The sequence below is a fragment of the Drosophila tropicalis genome, unplaced genomic scaffold, assembly GCF_018151085.1.
Source record: "Drosophila tropicalis isolate 14030-0801.00 unplaced genomic scaffold, ASM1815108v1 contig_993, whole genome shotgun sequence".
In the NCBI taxonomy this organism is placed as follows: Eukaryota; Metazoa; Arthropoda; class Insecta; order Diptera; family Drosophilidae; genus Drosophila; species Drosophila tropicalis.
Window position 1 is genome coordinate 723,960 of NW_027173497.1, and position 27,425 is coordinate 751,384.

A 27,425-nucleotide genomic window follows, 5' to 3' on the forward strand; every position below is an offset into this window, starting at 1 on the left:
CACTCAACATATGGCCATTTCGCTCCACACAAAATGAGTTAAAAAATGGGCTGACTTTGTTGGGCAAAAACTCGACTATATGGTAACGGCTCAATGAAGATTGAATGCCAGAATTTAGGTACTACTTTTTCAAATATGTTCAGAGAGTTTCAGCAAAATTCCTCGTAACGTTTTCGAGAAAAATGCATAAATGTGGGGGTACCTTCAGCGGGAAAATATTTTTCAAACATTTCGCCGCTCAAGCATCGCTGAGATAGGGGGATCAGGCAAATACAGGTTAGCTTAAATAGGGGGTTTGGTATAGTGGTACGACTGCACCAATAAATTATGATTTTAGTTAATAAGAATTTTTGACAAATAAGATTCAAGTATATGTATACTTATGTAGACTTTACTAGACAATTTAAATAAAGTTAATGAAATATGTAATTGTCAAATCTGGTTTTATGTATATATATATGTACATATATGTACATATGGTCGTGCGATTGCAAAAAAATTTGCTGCAAACAAATAAGGCTTGCACCAATGTATGACCATTTGTATTTAAATAAAATCTTTTAAATTTAATGGCCAAAAGCAAGAGATTATGAGACTGGTTCAATGTGATGATCATGGCAAAATATTTGGACAACTTTTAAGATAACTTTTTAAAAAAATTGCAATTCGACTCAAAAAGTTCGATAATTACTCAAAATATCGATGGCCAAAGTATCGATAATATAGCTTCCGATAAATTGCAAGCATGGAGTGTGGCATCTCTAAAAACATTCAATCGACGATCACCAGGCATCCATTAAACATGAATTATATTTTTAAAAATTGTGTAAGTAATTTTGTTTTTTTTTGATAATGAATTATAATTAATTTATATTTTTATTTATTTCCAGACGGTCAACATCACCGCAGATGGTGGCCAGGGCCAAAGGCGCCCGAAAAATTTCAAAAAAAAATGGGGTGCGTGGGGTGCTCAAAAGGGGAAAACCCAAGCGTGTGGCCGTTGCCAAAGTAAAGACGGCACCGCCACCGCCACCACCGCCACCACCACCACCGCCACCACCGCCACCAACACCACCACCACCACCGCCGCCAACAACAATAATGGCGGCCTTAGAAGGCAAATTTAAAAAAAACAAAATAAATGAATAAAATCAAATTTATTTACATATGTATGTACTTGTAACTTTTTTGGGCGGGAAAGAAAGGGAAAGGGATAGACGCTGGCGTGTGCCAGAATTCCGGGAAAAATGGGATCAGAAGCCTATGTGTGTTGTAGGCATAATATATGTATGTCATACATAGACACACATACTTGAGTGTACATACATATATGTATGTGTATACATACATACATATTTGTATGAAGAAAATCCCATACATATATGTATGTACATAAATGTAATAAATTATGTATGAACACATTAAAAAAAAAAATTTGATTAAAAAAAAAGGAAAAGAAAATATGACACGACATTACTGAGATTTGAACCAACACATCACACCATGCATCTGCATCAATACCGTATCGTCCCCATTCACTTACAGCTTACACCACACGATCATTACAAAAAGAACTGACATCATACTGGTTGTGTATTTAGCATTTAACCAAATATTTCATTTTTATATCATTTTATTAACTAAATAGCAAAAAAAAAAACAAAATTAGTTTTTTTTGAAAAACAACAAACTGACAGACGGAAAAAAATATTAAAAAAAAGAATAGTCACTCCTCTTGATATACCCGGCGCGGGTTCGAACCGCGTCTCCGTTGTGAACGCACCAGACAATAAGCCATTTACCACTACCCTATTTATGAGAATTTCGTACGATCAGAGGCAATAAGAAAGTAACAAGAAATATTTCTTGTCGTTTATCCATTAAAATAAATCGAAAAAAAAAATATCCATAAAAAAAAGTTAGCCCGTCCTCTTTTTCCATGCATCCTTGGCGTGGATTTGAACCCACTCTCTTATAAAAATATATTTTAGCAAAAAAGTCATTTCCCACCAACACCACAATGCTAGTTGGAAATTGAAACGAACAGGGCCAATAACAGAGAGTAACAAAAAATTTATAGTGTGCGTGAAACGTACAAGAATGCCATTGCACAGTGGTTTACTTTTGGTAAACTCCTTCCGAAATAATAATTTTTTTATTTAGTCAAGATTATTATAAAACACCAATTTTGCACATTTAGATAGAATTCTTTTTAGAATTCTGTTGAAAAATAAAATTAATTTTTTGATTAAAATATATATAATAATATACAATTGCATACGCCTCATTCTTTTTTTTTTCCGACAATTCAATTTGAACTTTACGTATTTTTCCTTTAATTTTTTTAGTTTTGTCTTTTATACAGATTTATTAACTAATAGTTGGGAAATTTTTATTCCCGGAAGAATCACTTTTGTACAACGACAGGACTAACTCTGTAATGCTTGACATTTTGAGACAAATGGTTGGGCGAATTGACAATGAACAAAATTTGCCGGCAAAAAGTACCCCCACATTTATGCATTTTTCTCGAAAACGTTACGAGGAATTTTGCTGAAACTCTCTGAACATATTTGAAAAAGTCGTACCTAAATTCTGGCATTCAATCTTCATTGAGCCGTTACCATATAGTCGAGTTTTTGCCCAACAAAGTCAGCCCATTTTTTAACTCATTTTGTATGGGGCGAAATGGCCATATGTTGAGTGGCGAATTGAAAAAACAGCTGGGCCAATTGACATTAAAAAAAATTTGCGGGCAAAAAGTACCCACATATGTATGCATTTTTCTCGAAAACGTTACGAGGAATCTAGAATAAAATAACCCAAACATATTTGAAAAAGTCGTACCTAAATTCTGGCATTCAATCTTCATTGAGCCGTTACTATATAGTCGAGTTTTTACCCAACAAAGTTAGCCCATTTTTTCACTCATTTTGTAAGGGGCGAATTAAAGGAGGAAGAAGAAGAACATTGGCGAATTGCATTTGCTTAAAAAATCATTGTTTTCGGAAGGTACCCCCACATTTATGCATTTTTCTCGAAAACGTTACGAGGAATTTTGCTGAAATTTTCTGGACGTATTCCAGACAGTCATACCTAAATTCTGGCATTCAATCTTCATTGAGCCGTTACCATATAGTCGAGTTTTTGCCCGATAAAGTCGACGTAATTTTTGAAACATTTTGTATGGGTAAAATCATGGTTGGTTCAAAAAAATGCAATTTTCTCGAAAACCGTGTGAGGAATTTTAACTAAACTTGGTGGGAATATAGATGAATAATTGGGGAATAATCTGGCATTCAATCTTCATTGAGCCGTTGCAATATTTTGGAGCTATACGAAAACGAAAAAAGGACATTTTCGTGAAGAAATTGTCAATACATGGAATGCTCAAAAACCCTCAAAACTGAATTAAAACAAAAATTTAATCTATTCTTAATAATTTAAGGCTTTATTTGTTTCAAAAAAGTTAATAAATAGCTGAAAATTTAAAATATAAAAATACAAAAAACTTTACAGAGGGTTAACAGAGGACCGTCGCTAACTCGAGTTTAACAGTGTCGCTAACTTGACGGACATAAAAATGTGAAAAAGTTAACAGTGGCTTAACAGAGGAGGGACGATAGGTCGACTTTAACAGTGACGATAACTTGACGACCATACGCATATTGTTCATCTCTAGTTGCCTCTAAATAAAAACAATTTTTATTATAAAATACAAAGAACATTACAAAAAAAAAAAAAAACAGAAAATGGATGTGCTGGAAAATGTCAGAAATTGGTTTACATCAGAGACGTCCAGAAATAAGAACTCCTCCCTAGTGGCTGGTTTACTGGTATTAATGTACACATGTGTTAACCAAAGAAGCAAAAATTAAACCGTATCTTTCTTTGTGTTTTCCTACATAGTTCTTCGCTGGCTGGTGGACACTGATAGATGCTATGTCCGGCGATAGCCAACATCTAATTACCACAGGGCACGTATTCATAGGAGTCTTTGGCACTATTAGCTTTTGCATGGTGAATTCCGTTAAAGGAGAACATGTAAGCGAGGGGCATTAGAGGGTCTGCGGTTACAAATGATTAATTTTTCCCTTAATAGATATCGGAAAATAACTCATCAGAAGTAGGAGCACGGATTGCCAAGCTATGGTTGCTTATTGGGTTCGTGATAGGCTTTGCGTCCATAATTGCTGCCATTTGGGTAATGATTGATGACTTTATTAACGACAGTAAGTACTTTGTGCTTAAAAAAGAAAAAAAACTATAAAACCAACACTATTTAATGTCTTAATGCTTTCAGAAAACAAAGATTCCAGTCTGGGTGTTGCCTTGTTGGTGCAAAACTTCTTTATACTCCTCAGCAATCTTGTATACAAATTCGGCCGCAACGAAGAAGCATGGAACGAGTAAAGATTCGCATTCAGTAATATGCATACATATGTACATCTAGAACGCAATAACCATTTAGACATACCCACGAACATAAAAATGAACCGACTAAGAGAATGTCATAAAGAAAAGCTGGCCTATGCCACATGGCTCTTTCCAAAATCACGTTTTAATGTATATTAATCTCATTTACACATATTATAAAAGACGACAAAGAACCTTAATTAAACTGAAATCGGTAGCGACAAATAAACGTGCAAACTGATCATTTAATTGCAGCTCTTATAAAAGTTATAATGGCGAGAACTGCAAGCAAGGGATACCAAATTGCCAATCACACTTGTTCATCATACGCATCAATAGGGCACTCATTCTCATTCTGAAGGCACCACTGCGGTTGCATAGCCTCCGCACCCAGTCCATTCTCTACAAGCCGCTCACGATGAAGTAGGAGACGGGACTCGGCTTCTTTCCAGGTAAGCGTAGGATTCGACCACAAGCGCTCAGCCAGAGCACTTGCTCTTGGCCAAAACCGATTATCCAGTGTGTGCTCATCAATTTGCTCCGACCAAATAGCAGCTTCAGCACCGAGAACATGATCCTTATAGTCTCCGGCCATTGTATCCAGGTTGTTCTCATAGACCTTTTGCCAGCCTATGTAGGGTGAGCACCAGTTATTCCCATTTGTCACCCAGCCAGCTCCACCACAGTCAAAGTATAAAGCATCGTAGTTAGATACAATTATCTTGAATCCACGTTTTAAAATTTGTTTAATCTGTGGATCGACGCCTGTTGTCCAAATCTGAATAAAGTATCGCTCAGGGTCTAAATATTCATCAATAAAAGGTTCCTCTGTTAGGTGACTCGTCCACAAAATTATAGGTGTTGTGGACGCATTAGAAACGCGATCCACTCTTTGCAGTGCTTTCGTTTGAAAGTGTCCCCACAATCGCATAAAGTCGGATGTATTTAGGCCCCAATCCTGGTCCAGCATCCATTGTCGGATTTGTTCGCTGCTGTTCCAACAATTGACGGATACCTCATCACCGCCCATGTGAAACACATCTGGCTTAAAAAGTTTAAACATGTCACTGTAAATATCCTCAAGAACATCATAAAGGCCACTAACAGTAGGATCTAGTTGGCCGCATGGCGGTTCTACGCAAAAATCTTTCCACGGTTGAGCATTGAAGCAGGCAGTCATATTCTTATGCTGCCATCCCTCTCCAACATGTGCAGGAGCGTCGAACTCTGGCATTACCCGAATGCCACGCATCCGACCATAGTCTACCAAATCAGTTATATCTTCATGCGTGTACACCTTTCGCGAGGTGTAGGCACCAAGCTTGTGAAGCTCTGGTCGATTGCTCACCTGTAGCGGGAAGCTGTGAGAGTCAGTAATGTGAAAATGAAAAGTATTCAGTTTCACCAAAGCCATTCCATCTGTAATGCAAATTTTTAATGATGAAGCTGTCTTAATTAGATTAGGTTTACGTACCTAACGTTCGCTTAAGAGACTGCACAGAGTAGTAGTTACGGGAGGTGTCCAACAATAGCCCACGCCATTTGTAAACCGGTGCATCGCTAATAGTCGCATTGGCCACAACTTGGACTTCCCGGCGAATATCATCATACACAATCAGTTGAGCCAACGTTTCCAAGCCATGGCGAGCACCAAAGAAATTGTTAGCAGTTATGTTGGTATTAACCAGTCCGTTGAAGTCCGAAATTATATTTAGTCGATAGCTTTCATCAGTCTCTAAGGTGAGTCTTGGGCTGACTTCAGTTTGCTCTATGTTAATGTTGATGGATAAGCTGTAACCACCTCTTCTCAGAGTCTTCCTGCTAGGTATTTGGGTGTCAATCAAATTTAGCCATCTGTTTTCTACTTGTCCCCATAGTTTATCCTTATGTCCTTTACCTGCGACATTGAATTTAATTGATGACACATCTATTTGACGCATAAGCATTTCAACACGCACTTCTCCTGTGGGCTTTGGCCACAAGGTGCCAATGGAACTGCCGCAAAACAGTCTGCAAACTGGCATACTAATTGCCTTGGCAAAGTTATCCTCGTTTAACTCAACTTTGCGGCATTTTGCATTATGGCATTTGTAGCCATAGACAAGGTCACTGAAATAAAATAAGGAATTAAGTGAAATAGAATTTGTTTAGTCTTGTCATTAGTAAAACAAAACTTACTCTCCCCTGTGAGCTGCTCCCAAACAAAGGAACGATGCCAGTGGAAAGACAAAGGCAAACAAATTCCACCTCATTTTGACGACGCTAGAAGAAAACGATTACAAAGTTTACTGGTTGACTCGCAATAAGCTAAAAGACGAGCTTAAATTAATGTATTCGGAAAACAAGTTTTGAATGGAGAGCAACTGCACAGCTGTAAAAAAGTGTACATAGCCACAGGGTTGGATTAACAGCGGCCATGCCGAACTTTGTATACCCTTGTACCGATTTGTCAATAACTTTAATTTTAGAAATATGCAAACAGGAACTAACATTGTCCTCGCACACGATATCTACTATTTTTTTTATACAGGTTATTTTTTATTTATATATATCTTTCAAAGTGTACAAAAAAACAAAAAATGGTTTTGCCGTTTATTTGTACTGGAATTGTGATTTTCCTTAAACCAGGAAAAATCTATTTTTTGAGTTCGTTTTGAAATAAATTAAGAAGTACAAATACATACATATAAATATATACTTAAAACCATGATTTACATGTATATATGTAACCCCACTGTTAGCCAACTTTTGAACAAGACAAAGACATAAACCAGTGGGTGAAAGCTAACATTGGCCGAGCCGAATTTTTTACACTCTTCTAAGTTTTTTAGTTACTCTTTCGTAACCTGTGTATAAACGTCAGGAATTTTATATTATTATGTGGATAAGTTAATAATCTACTTTGGTGATAATGGCATCAGAAGCAAAAAAGTTTCTCATACCAACATTATTTTTCGACCGATCGGTTTTCATTCAACTGACTATTTTAAATTTACTTCATGATAATCGCACACAAGCATATCAAGAATATGTACGCCTATATGTACATGTATTTAGATTCTTCCTTTTATGTGTTGTCAGAAGTGTTCTAACCAGATTTAATACATCGCCCCTTTTGGGAACGGGATAATAATAAGTTTAATCGCGACTCTTTTTATGCACCCTTCTAGCTAAATGTATTAAATCCACAACCGGCTTACACGAGATTCTTTATTTAACTCCAGGTTACCAATATTATGCTTAATCTTCTAGGCTACATATAGTGCATATAAAGAACTTCATACTTGAATAAAAATTAGGTGGAGGATGGTTTGCAGTTCAATAAATCGAATTTTTTTTTTCAAGTAAACCCGAAGACCTTTCAGTGTCGACTGACAAGTTATTTGGCTCGGTTGCCAATTTATCGACACGTCCCCAGCGATTTACCAATACACAGCCAACTAACGTACAACTCAAATATAGTGATGGTTATTGGTAGGCAGACAGGTCGAGGGGGAAACTTACGGCAAAGATTACGCACCTTTGCTTTTTACCTATCTGTATTGTTATTGATTTTGTATTTTTAAGTGCAAAACAAACAGAATGTTGTAAATTAGAGCGAAAGTGTTTCCAAGGGGCATTGTTAACCGTGGGGTTATATATTTAATAATCATTATAGGAAAATTACGTTCGTCTCTATTTTTGTGCTTATAGGTATTATTATACATGTTCGTTAATAATTAATTTAATTAATTATGTAGGCATAACACCCTTTTGTGTTAAGGTGTTATCCTCGTAAGTCTCCAAAACATCTGCCAAGTGCTCATTATCGCGGGGTTTTTTGAACTGTCTTTTCTTGCTGGCAGCCTTTTTACGCTTAGGCACTGGTTTTTTGAGACCATGATCTTGCATAGAACGAATTCCTGTAAAAAGAAAAAGAATTTGGTGAGAAAAAGTTTTTTCGTAGAAGTATCTATGGCACCTTGTTTTTCAAGGTATTCATCAATTTTAGCATCATCCATGGCATCGACTGTAGCCGACCGCCAAAGCTTTTGAAATTCGTCATCCACCTGCAAAGTATTTTATTAGAAATATATGAACATACAGACAATGCGATCCTGAAGGAACACTTACTAAAAAGTTGGCCGTTCTGTCGTTATAAAACAAAATCTTCTTTTTATCTATCGGTCGGATGATAAATAGAATTTCTGCTGCCCGGTTTTTTAATACTTTTTCACAATGTGGCAGCGACTCCTGTACATCTTCAAGAAGTATGCCACCTAGTCCCTTTAAGTCATGCTGCTTTAGTAGTCGCATTAAAGTCTTTCCATCTTTTATCTTGTATACAGGCTTAAAACTAAATTTTTGGCCGCAGGGGCTGACCTCGATCTTAGGATTATTACTTAAAGCTTCGCCAGCTAGCCACTGTGCGAATAGAAATGAATAATCGTATGTTTTTACTACAACAAAACACTTACATTTTTCACAGACTGACCAATGTCTAACTGATTGGTCTCATCCAAAATATCTTCAATGCTCAAGGGGTGGTCATCTCCATCCTGATGACGAGTACGCATAAATTTTACAATCTTCGCTAGGACACCAAACCGATATTGTGAACTGCCAGACATAGTTTTGTATCTGTAGAACGAACATAGCAAAATGTTCAACACATTTGCATATATTAGGTAGGCATATTATTAGACTTACGTGGATGCATCCAGCTTTGGAGCCGTAGGAGGTCGCATCTTCCTCTTTGAATCATCGCTAGATAATGAAGGAGGAGCCCGTTCAAGCTTAGCTTTCTTTTCAACGCTGTAATATTGGTAAAGCAAATCTAGTTAAGATCGTAATTTATATATTGATATGACAACAAAACCTACGTTGGCGTGGCCATGGCCCGTTTTTTGAACGCTTCGCGTTCACGAAGCAGTGCAGGATCCATCTTGTTATTTTAATGAGACTGTTGCAGAATTTGTTTGGACCTTAAACAAATTGAAAATTCTGAATATGTTTATTTTGACTACTTGAGATTTCAGTGTTGAAATCTAGTTTTGGAAATCAGTGCTGCTAAACGACTAATTGCTAAGACATCGAGCTGCTAGTTGATTGTTTTCTGTGTAATAAATATTTCTAAATATATCCAAACAGAAACTGCTGAAAAAACATTAAGTGGATATAATTTACTACACGGGGACCAAATCCAAATTAAACGAAAAAAATTTTCGAGCACAACCTCGGATGCTCCTTTGAGATTAATTTTATATGACAATATTTATTTATTAAATTAAGAAGTATTGCAAACTAATAATCTTTTCATTTACATGAGACACTTATTACAGCCATAAGACGGCGTGTCCCAAAGCTGGCATCTGGCAACGCTATATTAACACAATACCCAACACCGATATTGCCGACAAAGAAAATTTATCGACTGTTTGTATGAATAACCGATTTACTGCCAATTTATCGATATCCGGTAAACAATTGTTTTTCATACACATTTAGCTTGACCTGCCCACCTAACTCTGAAACTAATATGCTTGAATTTTTTATAATTGCCTATAGCCTAAGGCTTTGAAACTATGTATGTATATATTAAAGTCCCCAAGATGTACAAACGTTACAATCAGATGGATGATTCCTCGACTCTTAAATTGTATGTTCTTATGATCAGCATCGTAAGCCGAGTAGGTCTATCCATTTCAGGGTACTTACTTAAGCTACTCGGACTTATAAACAGCCTAAAGATATACACATACAAACATAGATATGTACATACATATGTATGTATGTATTTATGTACATATGTATTTGTGGTATTAAACAAATGGGGAAAAATTCTACAAGCCAAGGTGCGCCAAGGTGGCGATTTTTTCCTAGTTTCTGTTAAATCAACAGAAGAATATTTACCTTTTAGCAATACTGTAGCTATTGAGTTCTGCGCAAAAATTTCGACACTTTTGAACAGGACACTTAAAGATAACCTAATTATAGAAAAATAGGATCATTTAGAAAATATAGCTTTTAAATATGTGTTAGGAAATTATAGGATCGGAGAAGCTTCCTTCTGCCTGTTACATGCATTTTGCGACTTTAATATACCATTTCATGTATGGTATAAAAATGTTTAAATCTCCATATTTGGTATGCATATTTGCTTAATAAATGTGCATTTATTTTTAGTTTTTTTGTTCAAATTAAAATAAGTATGTAAATCGTCTTGCCGACTTTGAAATACCATGCACCATGTAAAAAAGACCAAATGTATGTCTGTTAGTTTTCGTTTCGATTAATACATCTGTGATACCTAGTTTGGTGATATTCTCATAAGCAAAAAAGTTTCCCTAAGCAAAAAGTTTTTCGACCGACAGATTCTTTGGGAGCTAATAAGCACAAGGTGCAATTGCAAACAAAATAACGAAGGTATAGATAACAGATCGTTCATATTGAGGCTTAATTATAAGGAGGTCCGATCCTTATTACCTTGTGGAGAAAGAGTTTGCGCTGATCCCGACAAACACGAACCAACGGACATGGCTATATGCACCCGTCGCGCCATTTTTTTCGGAACCTGTCAAGTTTGTAAATTTATTTTATACTGCAATCTTAAGCAGCATTTCAAATCTTCTTTATTAATATACACATATAGGTATGTAGGTATTTAGTTTAAATGGATTTACACGATTAAATATCCCATTAAATTTTGTTATACGTTATGTTATCCAAGTATGTTAGTATGTATATGTAAGTAGTATATGTATGTGTGTTGGTATAATTCGTAATTCTAATTGTAAGCCGTAAGCATAATTTTCATTTTATTTCAATTTAATATTTTTCTTTGTCGGAATACGTTAGTAAATTGTACACAGAGTTCGTTTATGTAAATATTTCTGCGTTGTGCTGCTTGTTGTAACGGTATGACGGATACTGATATTTGATAGTCCCTGTTAGTAGCAATGCGGTTTGCGGTGTCGGTGACTCCGTTTATGGTCTGGTCATTCTCTTGAACAAGTCAATTGTACGGGTGGATTGGTTATTTGTTCTCCGTTCAGCGTTCTCCGAGTCGGGTTTTTTCACCTCTATGCTATGTTGTAGTTTCAGTGGTTCTTAATTCTGGTTGCATTCCGTTCTTGTTGGGTCAGTTGAACTGTTTAATTGAACTGTGTTTTTTTTTTTTCTCAAGTAAGTAAAGTACTCGTACATTTTACGTTTATGTCAGTGAGTCTGTGAAAATAGAAAGATAAAAATTGGGTTTGGCTTATTATGCTAGCGATCAGTGATCGACTCATTGTGCGTAGGGTCGGTGAATGCGGTTGATTCTGAGTTCAAACTGTCTGGGATTATGTGATACGTTTTATTTTAGATATAGAGTAAGGACTTACCTCGGACCATGGCACAAAATCAATCCAACTATGGCTAAATTAATGCATAGATTCAAGATATCTGAATTTTAATAGCATACTTACAATTAGTTACGTCTTAGACGCTTCCGTCCACCATCATCGCCGTCCGAGCCGCTACGTTCTTCGGCCTCCATGACCTGACAGGAAAGAACGAGAACAAATTATTGCGATAAGCTATTACAAAATCAAAGTAATCTTTATACCTTTATTTTGGTGCCACATATCTCAGCGCCGTTTAAAACATGAATGGCTCTCTGGGCACTCTCCGCTTCCGAATACTTGACATATCCGCAGTTTTTGTTGGGCAGCAAGTAGACATCAATTAACCCCTTCCAGCAGGAAAATATATTTTTCAAGATAGAGTGCGGTAAATTCTGCATGGATAACGCAGTTTAAATATTCAATAAAATAAAATTAAAATTTTCTTTTGAAAGTCCTCTACACCTACCGCTGAGAGCACAATAAAAAGCCTCTGGGCAACTTGGGCATCAGGTGATGCCAGGGGTTGCGCAGGTGGTAAGGGCACATTACAAATCGCATCCTTTTTAGTCCGCTCTATGGGAGGGAAAGGGATGTATTAAAAATAAAGAAAATTTAAAACAACAAACGGCGAACGGGCGACTTTTGGTAATCAAAATAAAAATATTAACAACAAAATTTATATCGCCTATTGTTGTTGTTGGTAAGGATATTACTGTCAATAAAAGAGGTATCCATGCGTGCTGAACTCATTCCGTTGACCTTCACAATAATACGCTCGCCCATTGGATATTCGAGACCATGAAGTTTGTCCCTGAAAAATTTAGAGATGTATTAAATACTCCGGATACCTTTTCAACCTACTTGGCATAAATAGCTGCTTCGGGATTATCGTAGACTACAAGGGCTTCATTTGTACGAGGACCATCTGTGAATGTTTATAATAAAATATACGGATGCTCTGATGTTGTCCATTTAATGCACGTATTAAAACGTATGTTCTCGCATTATTTGACAATAATCCAATCCAGGAATGATATCAAATAGCCGCCAAAGTTGATTCTGATTCACACAATCACTGACTATAACCTCCAGGCACAACAGACTTGACGGAAACATTCCCATCGTTGTTATAGCCACCGCCAGCACCGTCTTTTACACCGTGCTGATCAAGAGTGTATATGTATTTGTACATTATATAAATCGGGAATGCTTTATTTATACGTTGCACACTTCTGAACAAAATTCATATCAAACCATGCATTAAAGGCGTCTTATGCAAGGTGCTTAAAATAGATTGTATGCCATCTCGCGTTTTTATGCCCATTAGTTAGTCGCATCGCCGACTTCGGTATACTAGCCCGGACTTCAAATAACAATTTGTAATTTATAAGACCAAATTGACATGTCCATCGATATGTATGTACGTTATGTAAAGAAATTTCCCATCAGGAAAGCAAGCATAGGCTACATCGCTTACGCTTACATGGACACGAGCACTTCATCGCCGTGACTCGCCAAGGGAATTTTTGGTTCGCATATAAAAAACGTTTTAGGTATAACTTGGTTCTTTTCAATCAAATTTTCCTAACATTTAGTAAGACATGGCTTGATTTCATTATTTATACTGAGACGAAAGGGATCAGCGGAAGCAATTTGGCGAATTGGTGGAAAATTCTTCATTAAACTTAATCATTGAGTAAAGCTAACAAAAAAGGGTTTCTCTTTGGGGAAATGCAGTCGCAAGCCTGTCATAGCTTTAAAGAGTATTCAACAATCAGAAAACTTAATATTCAATATCACTTCCAACTATGTTACTTTGTACCTTTCCACAGATTAAATAAAATGAAGTAAGTCGTCTCTCCGACTCCGGTATACCATGCACCAAGTGATCAAAATGTAAGTATGCCTATTAAATTTTTTTCACATGCCTTATTGCATTTAGGTACTATCTCGCTCACTCTTACAGATGCATAAACATTCTAGCCTACGACCACTTTTGCCCTAATGGACCGCCCAGTAAAACACATTTTTACGATTATTTGGTATCTTTTTAGTCCGATTTAAATAAAATTTGGTAGGTTTTTAAGAAGCAGTAAGACTAATAAGTGGACAGGCGGAAGTGGGCGTGGAAAAAATTTTGAATATGAATATGCGCGAATACTAAACAAATCGACGTAAGTAAAATTGAAGTTAAAGTCAACTTCGTTAGTTTTCGAGAAAATTAGTAGGCGTGACAAAATTTTTAAACAAACAAAATTAAGTGCCTCTATCTAGTATAGTCTTTGAGAAAATCGGTTTTATCTAACTTGCGGCTGCGGAAGTAGGCGTGGCAAAAATAAACTCGATCGATCAAATAATCTCGATCACTGTACATACTACACGAGTCTGCTTGCCCTTATAGTCTCCGAGATCTAGACGGACTTGGCTAGATCGACTCGGCTGTTCATACTGATCAAGAAAATATATACTTTATGGGGTCGGAATTATTCCTTCTGCCTGTTACACACATTTTGACAATTTCAATACAATATTTCACCCTATGGGTAGATGGTATTAAAACTAAAAAAAACCAGAGGGCCGGGGCTAACTTCGACCGCGTCAAAGTTTGTATACCCTTGCAACTTTTTTGGTAACTCTTTCCTTACCTATTAGCCATCACTGTGGAAGAACGTTTTATATAAAAAGGCTTATGTTTGCGAAAGAATGGCCTACAATCATAGGAAGACACGAAGATATTGATCAAAGTCACTGTTTTCGCCCGATCGTTCCTATGGGAGCTATATGATATAGTCACCCCATCTTGATCAAACTTGGCACAGTCGTTAATAAGCGTAATAAACTTTCTAATAATAAGTTTCACGATAATAGCATATAAAATAACGAAGTTATTGAGAAAAGTCACTGTTCGTGACTTTGGGGTTTGTATGGGAGCTATATGATATAGTGGTCCGATCCGGCTGAATCCGAGATATACAACCCCTGCAGTATATACAATATATTGAACTCGTCTCGTCGTGCTGATCAAGAATATATATACTTTGTATGGTCGGAGATGCTTCGTTCTATGCGTTGCACACTTCTGACCAAAATTAATATACCCTTTTTGCAAGGGTATAAAAATTAACCTTAAACTAACACTTAGCTAACACGCCTTTTGACTACCTTATTTTACCATGCACTCATATGGTAAGGTGGTATAATAAAGTCGCCAAAATGAATGTAACAGGCAGAAGGAAGCTTCTCCAACCCCATAAAGTATAGAATCAACAGCCGAGTCGGTATGAACACCGTAATGTCGGGGACTATACGGGCAAGAGCTAGCAAATTTGGTGAGCAGACTGTAGTATGTATAGTTATCGAGTTTGTTTAAAAATATTACCACGCCCACTTCCGCCCCCGCAAATTAAATAAAACTGATTTTCTCGATCACTAACAAAGCTAAGTTTCCCAAATTTGGCATTTAGATTTGTTTAGTATTCCCGCAGATTATGATTATTCAAAATTTTTGACACGCCCGCTGGTGCATGGTATACCAAAGTCGGCGAGACGACTTACTTACTTCATTTTAAAGAGGGTCAAAATACACTCCCAGCCAATAATATTCTCTCAAACTGCGACTATAAGAACCTCTTTTTTTTGGTATATTTTTTTTATATATTAATATATGTGTTTACTTTAAATGGATTTACACGATTAAATATTCCATTAAATTTTGTTATACGTTATGTTATCCATGTATGTTAGTATGTATATGTAAGTAGTATATGTGTGTTGGTATAATTCGTAATTCTAATTGTAAGCCGTAAGCATAATTTTCATTTTATTTCAATTTAATATTTTTCTTTGTCGGAATACGTTAGTAAATTGTACACAGAGTTCGTTTATGTAAATATTTCTGCGTTGTGCTGCTTGTTGTAACGGTATGACGGATACTGATATTTGATAGTCCCTGTTAGTAGCAATGCGGTTTGCGGTGTCGGTGACTCCGTTTATGGTCTGGTCATTCTCTTGAACAAGTCAATTGTACGGGTGGATTGGTTATTTGTTCTCCGTTCAGCGTTCTCCGAGTCGGGTTTTTTCACCTCTATGCTATGTTGTAGTTTCAGTGGTTCTTAATTCTGGTTGCATTCCGTTCTTGTTGGGTCAGTTGAACTGTTTAATTGAACTGTGTTTTTTTTTTTTCTCAAGTAAGTAAAGTACTCGTACATTTTACGTTTATGTCAGTGAGTCTGTGAAAATAGAAAGATAAAAATTGGGTTTGGCTTATTATGCTAGCGATCAGTGATCGACTCATTGTGCGTAGGGTCGGTGAATGCGGTTGATTCTGAGTTCAAACTGTCTGGGATTATGTGATACGTTTTATTTTAGATATAGAGTAAGGACTTACCTCGGACCATGGCACAAAATCAATCCAACTATGGCTAAATTAATGCATAGATTCAAGATATCTGAATTTTAATAGCATACTTACAATTAGTTACGTCTTAGACGCTTCCGTCCACCATCATCGCCGTCCGAGCCGCTACGTTCTTCGGCCTCCATGACCTGACAGGAAAGAACGAGAACAAATTATTGCGATAAGCTATTACAAAATCAAAGTAATCTTTATACCTTTATTTTGGTGCCACATATCTCAGCGCCGTTTAAAACATGAATGGCTCTCTGGGCACTCTCCGCTTCCGAATACTTGACATATCCGCAGTTTTTGTTGGGCAGCAAGTAGACATCAATTAACCCCTTCCAGCAGGAAAATATATTTTTCAAGATAGAGTGCGGTAAATTCTGCATGGATAACGCAGTTTAAATATTCAATAAAATAAAATTAAAATTTTCTTTTGAAAGTCCTCTACACCTACCGCTGAGAGCACAATAAAAAGCCTCTGGGCAACTTGGGCATCAGGTGATGCCAGGGGTTGCGCAGGTGGTAAGGGCACATTACAAATCGCATCCTTTTTAGTCCGCTCTATGGGAGGGAAAGGGATGTATTAAAAATAAAGAAAATTTAAAACAACAAACGGCGAACGGGCGACTTTTGGTAATCAAAATAAAAATATTAACAACAAAATTTATATCGCCTATTGTTGTTGTTGGTAAGGATATTACTGTCAATAAAAGAGGTATCCATGCGTGCTGAACTCATTCCGTTGACCTTCACAATAATACGCTCGCCCATTGGATATTCGAGACCATGAAGTTTGTCCCTGAAAAATTTAGAGATGTATTAAATACTCCGGATACCTTTTCAACCTACTTGGCATAAATAGCTGCTTCGGGATTATCGTAGACTACAAGGGCTTCATTTGTACGAGGACCATCTGTGAATGTTTATAATAAAATATACGGATGCTCAGATGTTGTTCATTTAATGCATGTATTAAAACGTACGTTCTCGCATTATTTGACAATAATCCAATCCAGGAATGATATCAAATAGCCGCCAAAGTTGATCCTGATTTACACAATTACTGACTGTAACCTCCAGGCACGACGGCTGCGGCACTGGAACATTTTGCATCCGTAGAAATGCAGACATATCATTGTTGACCGAAACATTCCAATCGTTGTTATAGCCACCGCCACCCCCGGCTACTCCACCGCCCCCGTTGTTATAACTAGAGCTATTGCGACCATGGCCACCATAAATTGGATTGTCTTCGGATGGGCGACCGTACTGATCTCGTTGCGTTCGGGTGGATCCCTTCGGCTCGGCAAACACAGCTTTGTATTTGGCAGAACAATTTTCAAAAGCTACTGCAGCGTAATAAAACCTATAATTATATATAACCAAATTAATAATAACAAATAATGATCAAATAAATAAATATGTTATGTAATGAAGAGATAGAGTCACCAAAAGGGGTAATCAATGTTCATATACAATAAAATCAGATTATTCGAAAGGCGCAACAAAAATACAAATGTCTGCGTGCGCAATGGTTAGTTGGGAGACCAAAGCATCCAAAATCTATATCTGCAGACTTACAATGCGATTTCGTCTTAAAAAAAAACAATAAATATATGTATGTCTATGATACAATTTATTACAAAAATTGTTTGTATTTTAACAGACGAAATCGCATTGTAAGTCCCGAAGAACAACAAGCGAAGGCAACGAATTTAAACTATTGTGTACTGCACACTAGATAGCAGGAAAAATTCGGTTTTAACTTATGAAATTATTCAAATAGTTAAGTTAAATTAGTAATAGTAACTGTGTACAAACTTTGTAAAGCGAACGTAGCCAAAGCCCTTGGGATTGCCATTGTTTTTTTCCCGCACAATTGTCACCGATTCAACTTCCCCCCATTGGGCAAATTCATCGCGAATGTCATCTTCTGTGGCAGTCTTTGGAATTACTATGAAAAGTCTCACGTATTTTTCCTGTTCGTTTTCCGATTTATTTGATCCTTGATTGCGACTATAATTAAAGAATGCAGACACAGACCAGAGTGTTAACCATTATGACACACTTAAGGTGAGTTTAACTTACTTGGCAGCAACTAGAACCTTCAGAGTTCTATCTGTTTTACCTATAGTCGTACCATTCATCTCTTCCTGAGCCTTAGCCGCATCAGACGTCTTGGAAAACTTTACATACGCAATGCCTTTGTTCTCCTGTGTGTGCTTGTCTTTAACTACCCAGATGTCTTCAATTTCTCCATACGGCGAAAAAGCCTCACGAAAATCATCTTCCGTGTGCGCCTTATTGCAAATTATGAAAAGTCGAGACATAGGTGGATCGTCATCGTTGGAATAATCTTGACCACCACGTCCCCCGCCGCGTGATTGAGACCGATAATCTGACATGTCTAGCAGTTTTTACTGTAATACCTCTTAACGACGCTCTTACTTTGTTTTCTATGCTTGCCGCTTTGCTGTCGTATACAGAAAAAATCTGAACTAGTTCTGTCTGTAATCGAATGGAAAAAAAATTCTAGTACCGGTTCCAGGAACGAAAACCCATTTAATTTTTTTTAAACCTATAGCATTTTCATTCGGGGGTGTCACAAAAATCGGGAGATTTTAAAGCAATTTGTTTTCGAAATCTATCAAATAAAATGTTGATGTTACAGAAAACAAAGACATTTCATTTTTGGAACTATTTGGACTCATTGGTATCACTCTCGATTGGCAAATCAACAGAAGCGACTACCGATAGCAGCTATTTCGATAGTTTCTGAAGACAATAAAATTGCGGGTAAATGTTTACTATTACTACTCGAGATTTCAGTGTTGAAAAGTGGAAAAATCGGGTAAAGCTAGATTTCAGTGTTGTCAAACGCTATTTTTTATTTGGCGCGCTGTTTGACTGCCCTGGTAGCCAAATATTTTAATCTAAACCCAAAAGTCGAGGAATATTCGGCTGCTCTGGCAGCCGAATATTGTATTCTAAACTATATTTGTTCCATAAAATCAAGAAATATTGTAAACTCAACAATATTTTCGTTTGTTGAGAATAGTGCGAACAAAAGATTCAAAATGCCCGCGTATTCGAGTATCCAAAATTCGGCATTTGGCAACACTGTCTCAAAATCTGACAGCTTTTTTTAGCCGGAAAAAGCTACTTTTAGCTATAGTCCCGCTAAAAATATTAATTTTATTTTGTTAATTACTCAAAAACTACGAAATAAATCGACAAGGCGCACCCGAGGTTGTGCTCGTGCAATTTTTCTCTTTCGTTTGATACCAAAATTATGTAGTTTAAGGGCGTTTTGGGCCCGAGTAGTAATAGTAAACATTTACCATTATTTCTTCTTCTTCCATCATTCCCTAAGCAAAGCACCGCACGCATACACATACAGTTCATGTAGCGTTGCGTCTGTGCGTGTATGCATGTGCAGCAAGCAGCGCTGCCGGCAGCGATTGAACCGATTTATATTCACTATTACTTGTGTTCTATTTAGCCGATCAGATTTAAATTTTTGAATCTGTGTTTTTATATCCAACACTATCATCGTAGTAAATTTCATGGGGATACTCCAATTTTTATGGAAATGTTTCTTCTAGAGCTATGTATATAGTGGTCCGATCCTGACAATTTACATACTTTATCTTACCCGGATAATAAGAAGCCCCAAAATCGCGATAGCTCCTAAGATGGCTGAGTAAAAACGTACAACAATTCGTACAACAATAAATTTAACATAAAAATATATATTTAAGCGATTGCTCAAATGCATTTCGATCCAAAAATAATCAAAGTTAATTTCAACAGTATTTAATTTCATTCATATTTCGATAGAAGCGCAATATTATCCAAATGTTCGAGGAAAATCTGCGAGATTTAAAACTGTCAAAAGGCATTTTTGTGACACCATACATTTGCTTTTGGGTTGGTTTCAGGTTGTTATCGAGCTCTGTGACATCCCTGTATATTTTAAACCAGTTCATAGACCTATTTTGTTCCGATAACTGCACAAAATATTCAAAGAAGTAGTGCTGCATGTGTGTCATCGATATTTCATCAGCACGTTGTTGGGTCACTTTTTGATTAACTCTTGTATAGCTAAATTTACTAAGAATGGGCTACAAACTTCAGAAAAAAACAAAGCAACCGCAGAGGCTGGAAATTGTCCCATTACAAGAAAATCCTCCACTCCCATCGAAAAGGATTGAAGATCCTTTACCCAAAAAGGTAGGAGTACAGCAATAAGTTCAAACAGAATTGTTCTTTTTCAATCCCACATTTTACCGTACCTACAGGAAAAATGGATAAACAAACAGCGTGTACTTGTTTTCGGCGCTCGTGGAATTAGCCACAGGGACCGGCATTTGATGCGGGATATTAAAACACTGATGCCGCATCATCGTGGCGAATCAAAAATGGAACGCACCAAATCCCTTTCGGTAGTGAATGAAATGTGTGAAATGAAACACTGCACCAAGGCTATTTTGTTTGAGGGGCGTCGTAAGCGTGATCTGTACATGTGGTTATCCAATGCCACTGGAGCTGCTGGTCCATCAGCCAAATTCCTTATTGAGAATATACATACCATGGCAGAACTTAAAATGACGGGAAACTGCTTAAGAGGGTCACGACCTTTACTATCTTTTGACTCTAAATTCGATGAGGTCCCACATCTCCAGTTACTAAAAGAGCTCTTTGTACAAATATTTTCAGTACCTAATCAGCATCCAAAAAGTCAGCCGTTTGTAGACCATGTTTATACTTTTACCTATTTGGACAATCGCATTTGGTTTAGAAATTTTCAAATTCTATCCGAGGATGGCGGTTTGTCTGAGGTAGGCCCTCGGTTTGTCATGAATCCAGTAAAGGTGTTTGAAAGCTCATTTACTGGGCAGGCCATCTGGGAGAATGCAGATTATGTGAGCCCATCAAAGCAACGTCAAACTCTGAAAAAGGCCGCTAAAGATAAATATGTGAATCGTGTTGAGCAAAAAGTACATCAAGAAGCATCGCGGCCAATTAGGGCCTATGAGGGCGCCGAAAATGAAGAACTGTTCGATGATAAAGATCCTATTGAGACGGCTATGTTGCTGACAGCAAGGCGAATAAAACTTCGGAGAATAAGAAAACCCCGAAGTCGGCAATAACACAAAGGATTAAGGAAAAACAGTTTAAAGTAATTAAAAATATGATCAAGCAAAAGAAAGATAGGCAAAAAAAGCGCATTGCAAAAAAGGTTTAAATATATATTAAAAAATGTTACATTTAATAAATACATACATATAAATATAAAGCATTATTATTATGAAGATTTCATAATAAATTGATGTTTGGATACAAAAAAATTAAATGAAATTTATTCAGAACAATCTATTTCTATTTTATTATTTGAGATTCTTTTATTAAAAACTTTATAAAATTTTGAAAATCATTTGAATGAAAAAACTAGAACCTAGTCTTTGTGAAATCACTTTTTGAAAACATTGATTTGAACAAAAGGGCGTATGTTGTGGGTTAAAAACTAGTTTTTGTTTTGTCTTTTAAACAACAAGTATGTAACCGATGATGCTATATAGAATAACTACAAATGAGTTTGACCTAGCTGGCACATGTGCCATAATATATCGAAATACTTTTGTCTTTGCTTCTCAACAGATTTTTTAGAGAAGTCAAACTTAAAAAATACAAAAAAAAGCAAATATTTGCGGTCACGAAGTAATGACGTTTAAATTTTTAGACTTTACTTGTGATTTTCCCCGAGTCCATTTTAAATGTCATATATTCGTAGACATACATACATATATCCCCTTAAAAAGAATTGAGTAAATCGTATTTGATTGCATGCATGCATTTGTGCGTTGATTACTGGCTGGAATTATCCAAAAAATCGTATTTGGATGTGTGATCGCTTAACCTTCTGACATGGGAGCTACCTCTGCATCAGTGGGAGGCAGTCGAGTAATACTAAACGGCTGTTTGTTGATAGGCATCATCTCCACCACTTGAATAGGTGGCTCTTCACCTGGCTGAAGCTGTTCCTCGCCTACAAGATGAGCCAATTTGCTTTGCGCCCAACGACCAGCGCGGCCATTTATTGTTTTATCCTCGCAAACGCACAGAAAGAGGGTATCCACAACCATCTGAATGTAAAGTATGATTACTTTGTTTGGGAAGTAACACAGCACTCACCTCAAAAGAGATAGTATAATATGGGCAATGAAGAACGAAAAAATTATAATAAGTATCACCGGAGCCATGTAGAAATTTAATCCAGGCCTATCCTTGAGCATAATAATCCCTGTTAGACCACATAGAGAAGCAACTATAACTTTGCCTAAAAAGAGAATAAAGTCTCCAATGCTATTGATTGTGGCGACCTGCAATGCATTCGTCGCCATTGCGTTCCAAGCCTAAGAAGCCAATACATTTCATTACAATAAGTTCTGTAAAAAAACATTAAAATTTATCTTACAATTCCAGCGGCTGGACAGAAATTAATGGACTCAATAGCAACCACGGTATATGCATTATGATTGAGGAAACGAATAAATTTTTCCAGCAACCAGAAACCACAAATACAGCACTTGAGACAACAAGTCGCACACTCTGAGCCCTTGTCTTCGCCCTTCTTCAACCTGCAAATTAAACAAGATGCAGTCCTAAACTTGATAATAGGGGTTATTTCAACCTACTTGGCATACAAATAAGTCAAGATCAGTCGAGGAATCTTGAAAATCGTTATAACAAACGAACCCTTTGCCACTGTCCCTAGATGATATTTGATCAACTTGCCAATGGCATACACTGTGGGAGTGGTAGTCGGCTTGCCAAAGTACCAAAATGCCACTGCAGCAGCCAAAGCAAATTGCTGACAGGCAAATATAAATTCCACCGTCCAAATTAATCCGACTACGTAGATCCAAAACATGCTACGTAGAGCTCCAACATCGGCATATTCAACGCGATCACTGACTAAAATATATAAAAGTAAGCTGATTTAAAATGGAACTCTGGAAATGTGATATTCAAGTCAGCGTCGAATACATTATTTATTACAAAATACAAAAGCATGTATGTATTTTGGATACGCACCGTTATGAGTGTCATTCTGCTTAAGCTGGGGTGGTTGCTGTAAAGAAGCTGTATTGTCAAATATAGCAATCGGGCTTTGCCCTGGGAAGCTGGCGGTGGCCAGACATATCACAACCACAACCCAAAAACTTAAGAACACTACAAGTACTATGAAAGCCAGAAGCGGAGCAATCAACAAGCCTGGTAAATTCATCATGCATTCGCCGGCTTCCTCAAATAGAGCCGTCATGCCAGATAGTTTGCTTTTAATGAAATAAATAATGATGACAAGGATAATCTGTAATACGGATCATACGAAATATAAATATTGATACGATGCAGCCATTGTGGATTTACAACCATTGTGATGGTAGCCAAAACTGCTAAGGTTAAGACGGCCTGCTTATTACGGACAACTTCTTCTAGGAGCGAATTTTGTGTACTCTCTCCAGACTTGTAATAGGCATACCACAACGTGACCGTCAATGCAATGCTAGCAACAATTACTAGCACACAAATTAGCCAAGAGACAATGCGGGAAAGCCAATGCATCATAGTGACAAGCGCTATAGATATCACTGCAAAGGGACTTAATTAAAAACAGGAATGTGTCATTTAGCACAGAGTTCGTACGCAAAGCAAGGCCGCAGACCATTGCAATGATGTGCCAGGTGGAATAAATATCGCCGAGAAACTGCTGGGCGACATCCCAATTATTGAGCATATTATAGAGGTCCTTAACCTGAGATCCTGTACCTTTTGGTACACACCGATGTAGCACAGAAGAACTAAAATGAAGAAACAGAAATCACAAAGTATAATGAAAGGAGTTCTGCTGTTACCTTACCTCTCATAGATGGGAAAGCTTGGACAAGGTCCCAAAGAATTGAAGATCTTCCCATCATTGGCTATAGAAGGCTTACTAAGCTGATCCATAGAGTAATCATACTTGCATAGATGACTTCCACTCTGGGTGTAGTAACTCAAAAGCTCGTTGGCGTTAGCCAATGTTTTGTCTGGACATGACTTGACACAGACTTTTAAAGACTTCTTCAGCTCCCTAACGTCGAAGTAGAACAGTTCGGGCTTGTCAATCGTATTCATGCCAGATAATGGGAATCCCTGAAAACGCTCATTATGCTTCACACCGCAGGTATTGCCAAAGGAATCATAGCCGTTTATAATGCGCAATGGATTGCCATAGACAAATGAGAATATGGCTATCACAATCTGCACAAAAAGAATTTTGCATTATTAAAAAGTGTAATCTATGTACATACATACATATGTATGTATCTTTGCACAACTTAAAAACTGCACCCATGTGCAAATAATGTATGAAGGTATTTGCATGTCTTTTTATTAATATCATGGATGTAGGACAACTTCCCCACCCCCTAAACATTTCGTTAATTTTTAAATTCATTAGTGAAATTAGCAATCCCACCCCTATGATAGCGATGACGGCATCTTCATCAAAATTCACGCCCAATATCTTCTCTGCTCTATTGACTAAGCTAGCCCAAATGCCTATTCCTACTTTCATTTCTCGCTTTAATTTTGAATGCAGGCTACACAAATGTTTGTATTTTAAACATAACGGTGAACAAAATATATAAATATTTACCAAAAATAACCAGAATAATATGTAAATGGCTAGCCAAAAAGTATCGGTGCATGTGCGGTATTTGGGCCTATTGTTTTGGGCACTCCCTTCTCTCTCCGTGCTCTCGGCGCATCCCATGATCCACTTTATTTTGTTGTTAACGGCTTTTTTACACTGTGTTTTGATTTAACTCTTTAATATTTTAATTTAAGTACACCGAATAACACGAATAATACGCTCAAAATATCGAAGCAACATGTTGCCATCGATTAACACTAACCGATATTATAAAATGATGTTTTCTTTCTATTCGATTATTTTTTTCCTCCAAAGGTTTTGAAACAGCTTGTTTCAAAATCTCCAAGCGCCTATTTTTCTACCCTTGCAAAAGGGTATATTAATTTTGGTCAGAAGTGTGCAACGCATAGAACGAAGCATCTCCAACCATACAAAGTATATACATAAGTATGTATCTTCTTGATGTGCACGACGAGACGAGTTCAAATGGCCATCTCCTAGACCGTAAGAGCTACAGAGCTAAAATTTTGCATGTAGGCTCGTAAATACTGCAGGGGTTGTATATCTCGGATTCAGCCGGATCGGCCCACTATATCATAGCTCCCATACAAACGCCAAAGTCACGAACAGTGACTTTTCTCAATAACTTCGTTATTTTCTGTGCTATTGAAACTTAATAATATACAGTTTATTACGCCTATAAACTACTGTGCCAAATTTGATCAAGATCGTGTGACTCTATCATATACATAGCTCTCATAGACTTTGATCAATATCTTCGTTATTTCCTATTCCTATTCCATTTCCTATTCCAAAGATTGTAGGCCATTCTTTCGCAAACATAAGCCTTTTTAGATAAAACGATCTTCCACATTGATGGCTAATAGATAAGGAAAGAGTTGCAACTTTTTTGCAAGGGTATACAAACTTTGACTCGGTCGAAGTTAGCCCCGGCCCTCTGGTTTCTTACTGACCCAGCCCCTAAAATAGGCCTCAGGAATGTGACATTCAATAACCTTAAGACGTCGGTCCGGTAAGTTAGCGGCACTGTAAAAATTGCAGACAAGATATACACAACATTCAATTACATACTTTGTCCTTTTCTATTTCGTTGTACCCGTTTTACAAACACATGTAAGAATATCACTGATCGTCACTCACACAGCGCTGACGGCAGCGTTAAAGCAGAGCCGATTTATAATGACTATGAATTGTGTTCTATTTATCCGATCTTATTGAATTTTGGGAATTTCGATGACGAACCGTACTAAGATTTTCCAACTAATTCACCGATTTTTCGTATAGCACTTATTGATACAGTGGTCCGATCCGAACGCTTAGATACTTTATCTTACCCATGTTATAACTTGATTAAATTCCAAGTTTTCATACAATATGTACCAAAAAGGACTTTAATTTTAACTTTATCCACTAATACAAGACGCAAAAAAATCCTTAAATACAATATAGTACAGAAAAACTTGGAGGACTTTCTAAAGTGTATCTAGAGACTTAATAATTTAAAATATTAGTAAGGTTTTTGAAATTTAAAGATTAATTGGTTGGTTGCTTGTTGGTAACCTATTTTCATGTTTTAATTTACATTTTTTCATGATTACATAATATAAAATTACACCATCTAATACCCTCAACATTTCAGAACTAGTTGCTGTTTTCCAAATCCTTTCGGGATCGCACGAGTCAAGAAGACACCACGCAGTGTGATCCAATAATCCCTAATGTTTTACCTCTGTGGATACCTCTGTTATAATTTCAATGGTCAAGACTACTACCTGTTTTGCAAATCCAATAGTTAAATTTAAGAAGACCGTTGACGTTATGATTTTTTAAGTAGCTCTAAAAAACATTACTTTTCCCTTTGTCGATCCCAGGTCTAGAAACAAAGGTAAGGTAAAAGGCTTCTTCATCAAAGGTATTTATTGACTTAGTTTAGTAAAGTTGGAATACTGTCTTTAATTTTATTCAGTCGAATAGTAGTGGCGATCTGCACAGCTTTTGTAATAGCCGCTTTCGTTCTCCTTTGTTCCATCTCATACTTAGAACACAGTGCTTCAGAAAAATGTTCCGTTGTATTGCTTTTCGTAGCACCCTCAAGCTTACGTTTCCTTGTAAAAGCTGAACAATCTTCTGTATATTTATGTTGCCTTCCTTTAAATATCCGAATGTTGTATTAGCAAAAATTTTGTGAAATGGTATATTAAAAATGTAAATAACAGGCAAAAGGAAGGACCCCATTATATATATATATATAAATATGTATGTATGTACATATATTCTTAATCAGCATTAACGAACGAGTCGTTTTAGCCATGTCACGTATATATTTGCAACACATCTACATACATGCATACATAGGTAACCAAGGAAGTCCAAAAAAAAATACCACCTGCATGTAACCGGATTTTCGAGGACTCAAAATTACGTTTTCCTGTTTCCGCAGACTTTGCCTCAAAAATTACCAAATATTCAGTTTGAAAGTTGAAATTTTTCGTAAAAACTATCATTCATTCGTACTTAC

The 27,425-nt window shown here is 36.8% G+C and overlaps 6 protein-coding genes across 9 annotated transcripts; 2 read left to right on the top strand and 4 right to left on the bottom strand.

Moving 5' to 3' along the window:
- The first annotated feature begins 3,672 nt into the window (after window positions 1-3,672).
- LOC137586404 (transmembrane protein 50B) lies at window positions 3,673-4,645 on the top strand. The gene is made up of 4 exons (XM_068302423.1): window positions 3,673-3,836; window positions 3,910-4,044; window positions 4,103-4,232; window positions 4,304-4,645. Exons 1-4 carry the CDS (start codon window positions 3,753-3,755, stop codon window positions 4,411-4,413), a joined length of 459 nt encoding a protein of 152 aa, XP_068158524.1. The 5' UTR covers window positions 3,673-3,752; the 3' UTR covers window positions 4,414-4,645.
- Window positions 4,542-7,800, bottom strand: Hexo1 (Hexosaminidase 1). Its single transcript, XM_068302420.1, has 4 exons — window positions 7,701-7,800; window positions 6,595-6,678; window positions 5,891-6,525; window positions 4,542-5,835 (listed from the first exon to the last, which is right to left on the bottom strand). Exons 2-4 carry the CDS (start codon window positions 6,666-6,668, stop codon window positions 4,727-4,729), a joined length of 1,818 nt encoding a protein of 605 aa, XP_068158521.1. The 5' UTR covers window positions 6,669-6,678; window positions 7,701-7,800; the 3' UTR covers window positions 4,542-4,726.
- Window positions 7,801-8,022: 222 nt separating this feature from the next.
- TfIIEbeta (transcription factor IIEbeta) lies at window positions 8,023-9,737 on the bottom strand. 2 transcript variants are annotated; one of them, XM_068302422.1, is made up of 7 exons: window positions 9,720-9,737; window positions 9,279-9,380; window positions 9,106-9,210; window positions 8,874-9,036; window positions 8,530-8,820; window positions 8,378-8,465; window positions 8,023-8,318 (listed from the first exon to the last, which is right to left on the bottom strand). In XM_068302422.1, exons 2-7 carry the CDS (start codon window positions 9,338-9,340, stop codon window positions 8,149-8,151), a joined length of 879 nt encoding a protein of 292 aa, XP_068158523.1. In that variant the 5' UTR covers window positions 9,341-9,380; window positions 9,720-9,737; the 3' UTR covers window positions 8,023-8,148. The 2 variants fall into 2 exon arrangements, with proteins under 2 accessions (XP_068158523.1, XP_068158522.1); XM_068302421.1 differs by lacking the exon at window positions 9,720-9,737 and having other exon boundaries at window positions 9,279-9,525.
- Window positions 9,738-10,985: 1,248 nt separating this feature from the next.
- Window positions 10,986-18,677, bottom strand: LOC137586409 (RNA-binding protein 45). 3 transcript variants are annotated; one of them, XM_068302428.1, is made up of 15 exons: window positions 18,274-18,677; window positions 18,007-18,201; window positions 17,169-17,551; window positions 17,035-17,098; window positions 16,887-16,984; window positions 16,640-16,746; window positions 16,395-16,565; window positions 16,255-16,328; window positions 16,171-16,198; window positions 12,645-16,012; window positions 12,497-12,594; window positions 12,250-12,356; window positions 12,005-12,175; window positions 11,865-11,938; window positions 10,986-11,622 (listed from the first exon to the last, which is right to left on the bottom strand). In XM_068302428.1, the coding sequence occupies exons 1-8, from the start codon at window positions 18,588-18,590 to the stop codon at window positions 16,257-16,259; spliced, it is 1,407 nt and encodes a 468-aa protein (XP_068158529.1). In that variant the 5' UTR covers window positions 18,591-18,677; the 3' UTR covers window positions 10,986-11,622; window positions 11,865-11,938; window positions 12,005-12,175; window positions 12,250-12,356; window positions 12,497-12,594; window positions 12,645-16,012; window positions 16,171-16,198; window positions 16,255-16,256. The 3 variants fall into 3 exon arrangements, with proteins under 3 accessions (XP_068158529.1, XP_068158530.1, XP_068158528.1); XM_068302429.1 differs by lacking the exon at window positions 16,171-16,198 and adding an exon at window positions 11,781-11,808 and having other exon boundaries at window positions 18,274-18,676; XM_068302427.1 differs by lacking the exon at window positions 16,171-16,198 and having other exon boundaries at window positions 18,274-18,676.
- Window positions 18,678-20,208: 1,531 nt separating this feature from the next.
- Window positions 20,209-21,560, top strand: LOC137586420 (ribosome biogenesis protein BRX1 homolog). The gene is given in 3 exon segments (XM_068302443.1): window positions 20,209-20,418; window positions 20,487-21,288; window positions 21,291-21,560. Coding segments are annotated over 3 exon segments (1,059 nt in total). The 5' UTR covers window positions 20,209-20,304; the 3' UTR covers window positions 21,434-21,560.
- A 332-nt stretch (window positions 21,561-21,892) lies between these two features.
- Window positions 21,893-25,135, bottom strand: Ctl1 (choline transporter-like protein 1). Its single transcript, XM_068302442.1, has 8 exons — window positions 24,890-25,135; window positions 24,110-24,492; window positions 23,896-24,050; window positions 23,623-23,840; window positions 23,284-23,560; window positions 22,884-23,163; window positions 22,664-22,826; window positions 21,893-22,601 (listed from the first exon to the last, which is right to left on the bottom strand). Exons 1-8 carry the CDS (start codon window positions 25,004-25,006, stop codon window positions 22,377-22,379), a joined length of 1,818 nt encoding a protein of 605 aa, XP_068158543.1. The 5' UTR covers window positions 25,007-25,135; the 3' UTR covers window positions 21,893-22,376.
- Window positions 25,136-27,425: the final 2,290 nt, after the last annotated feature.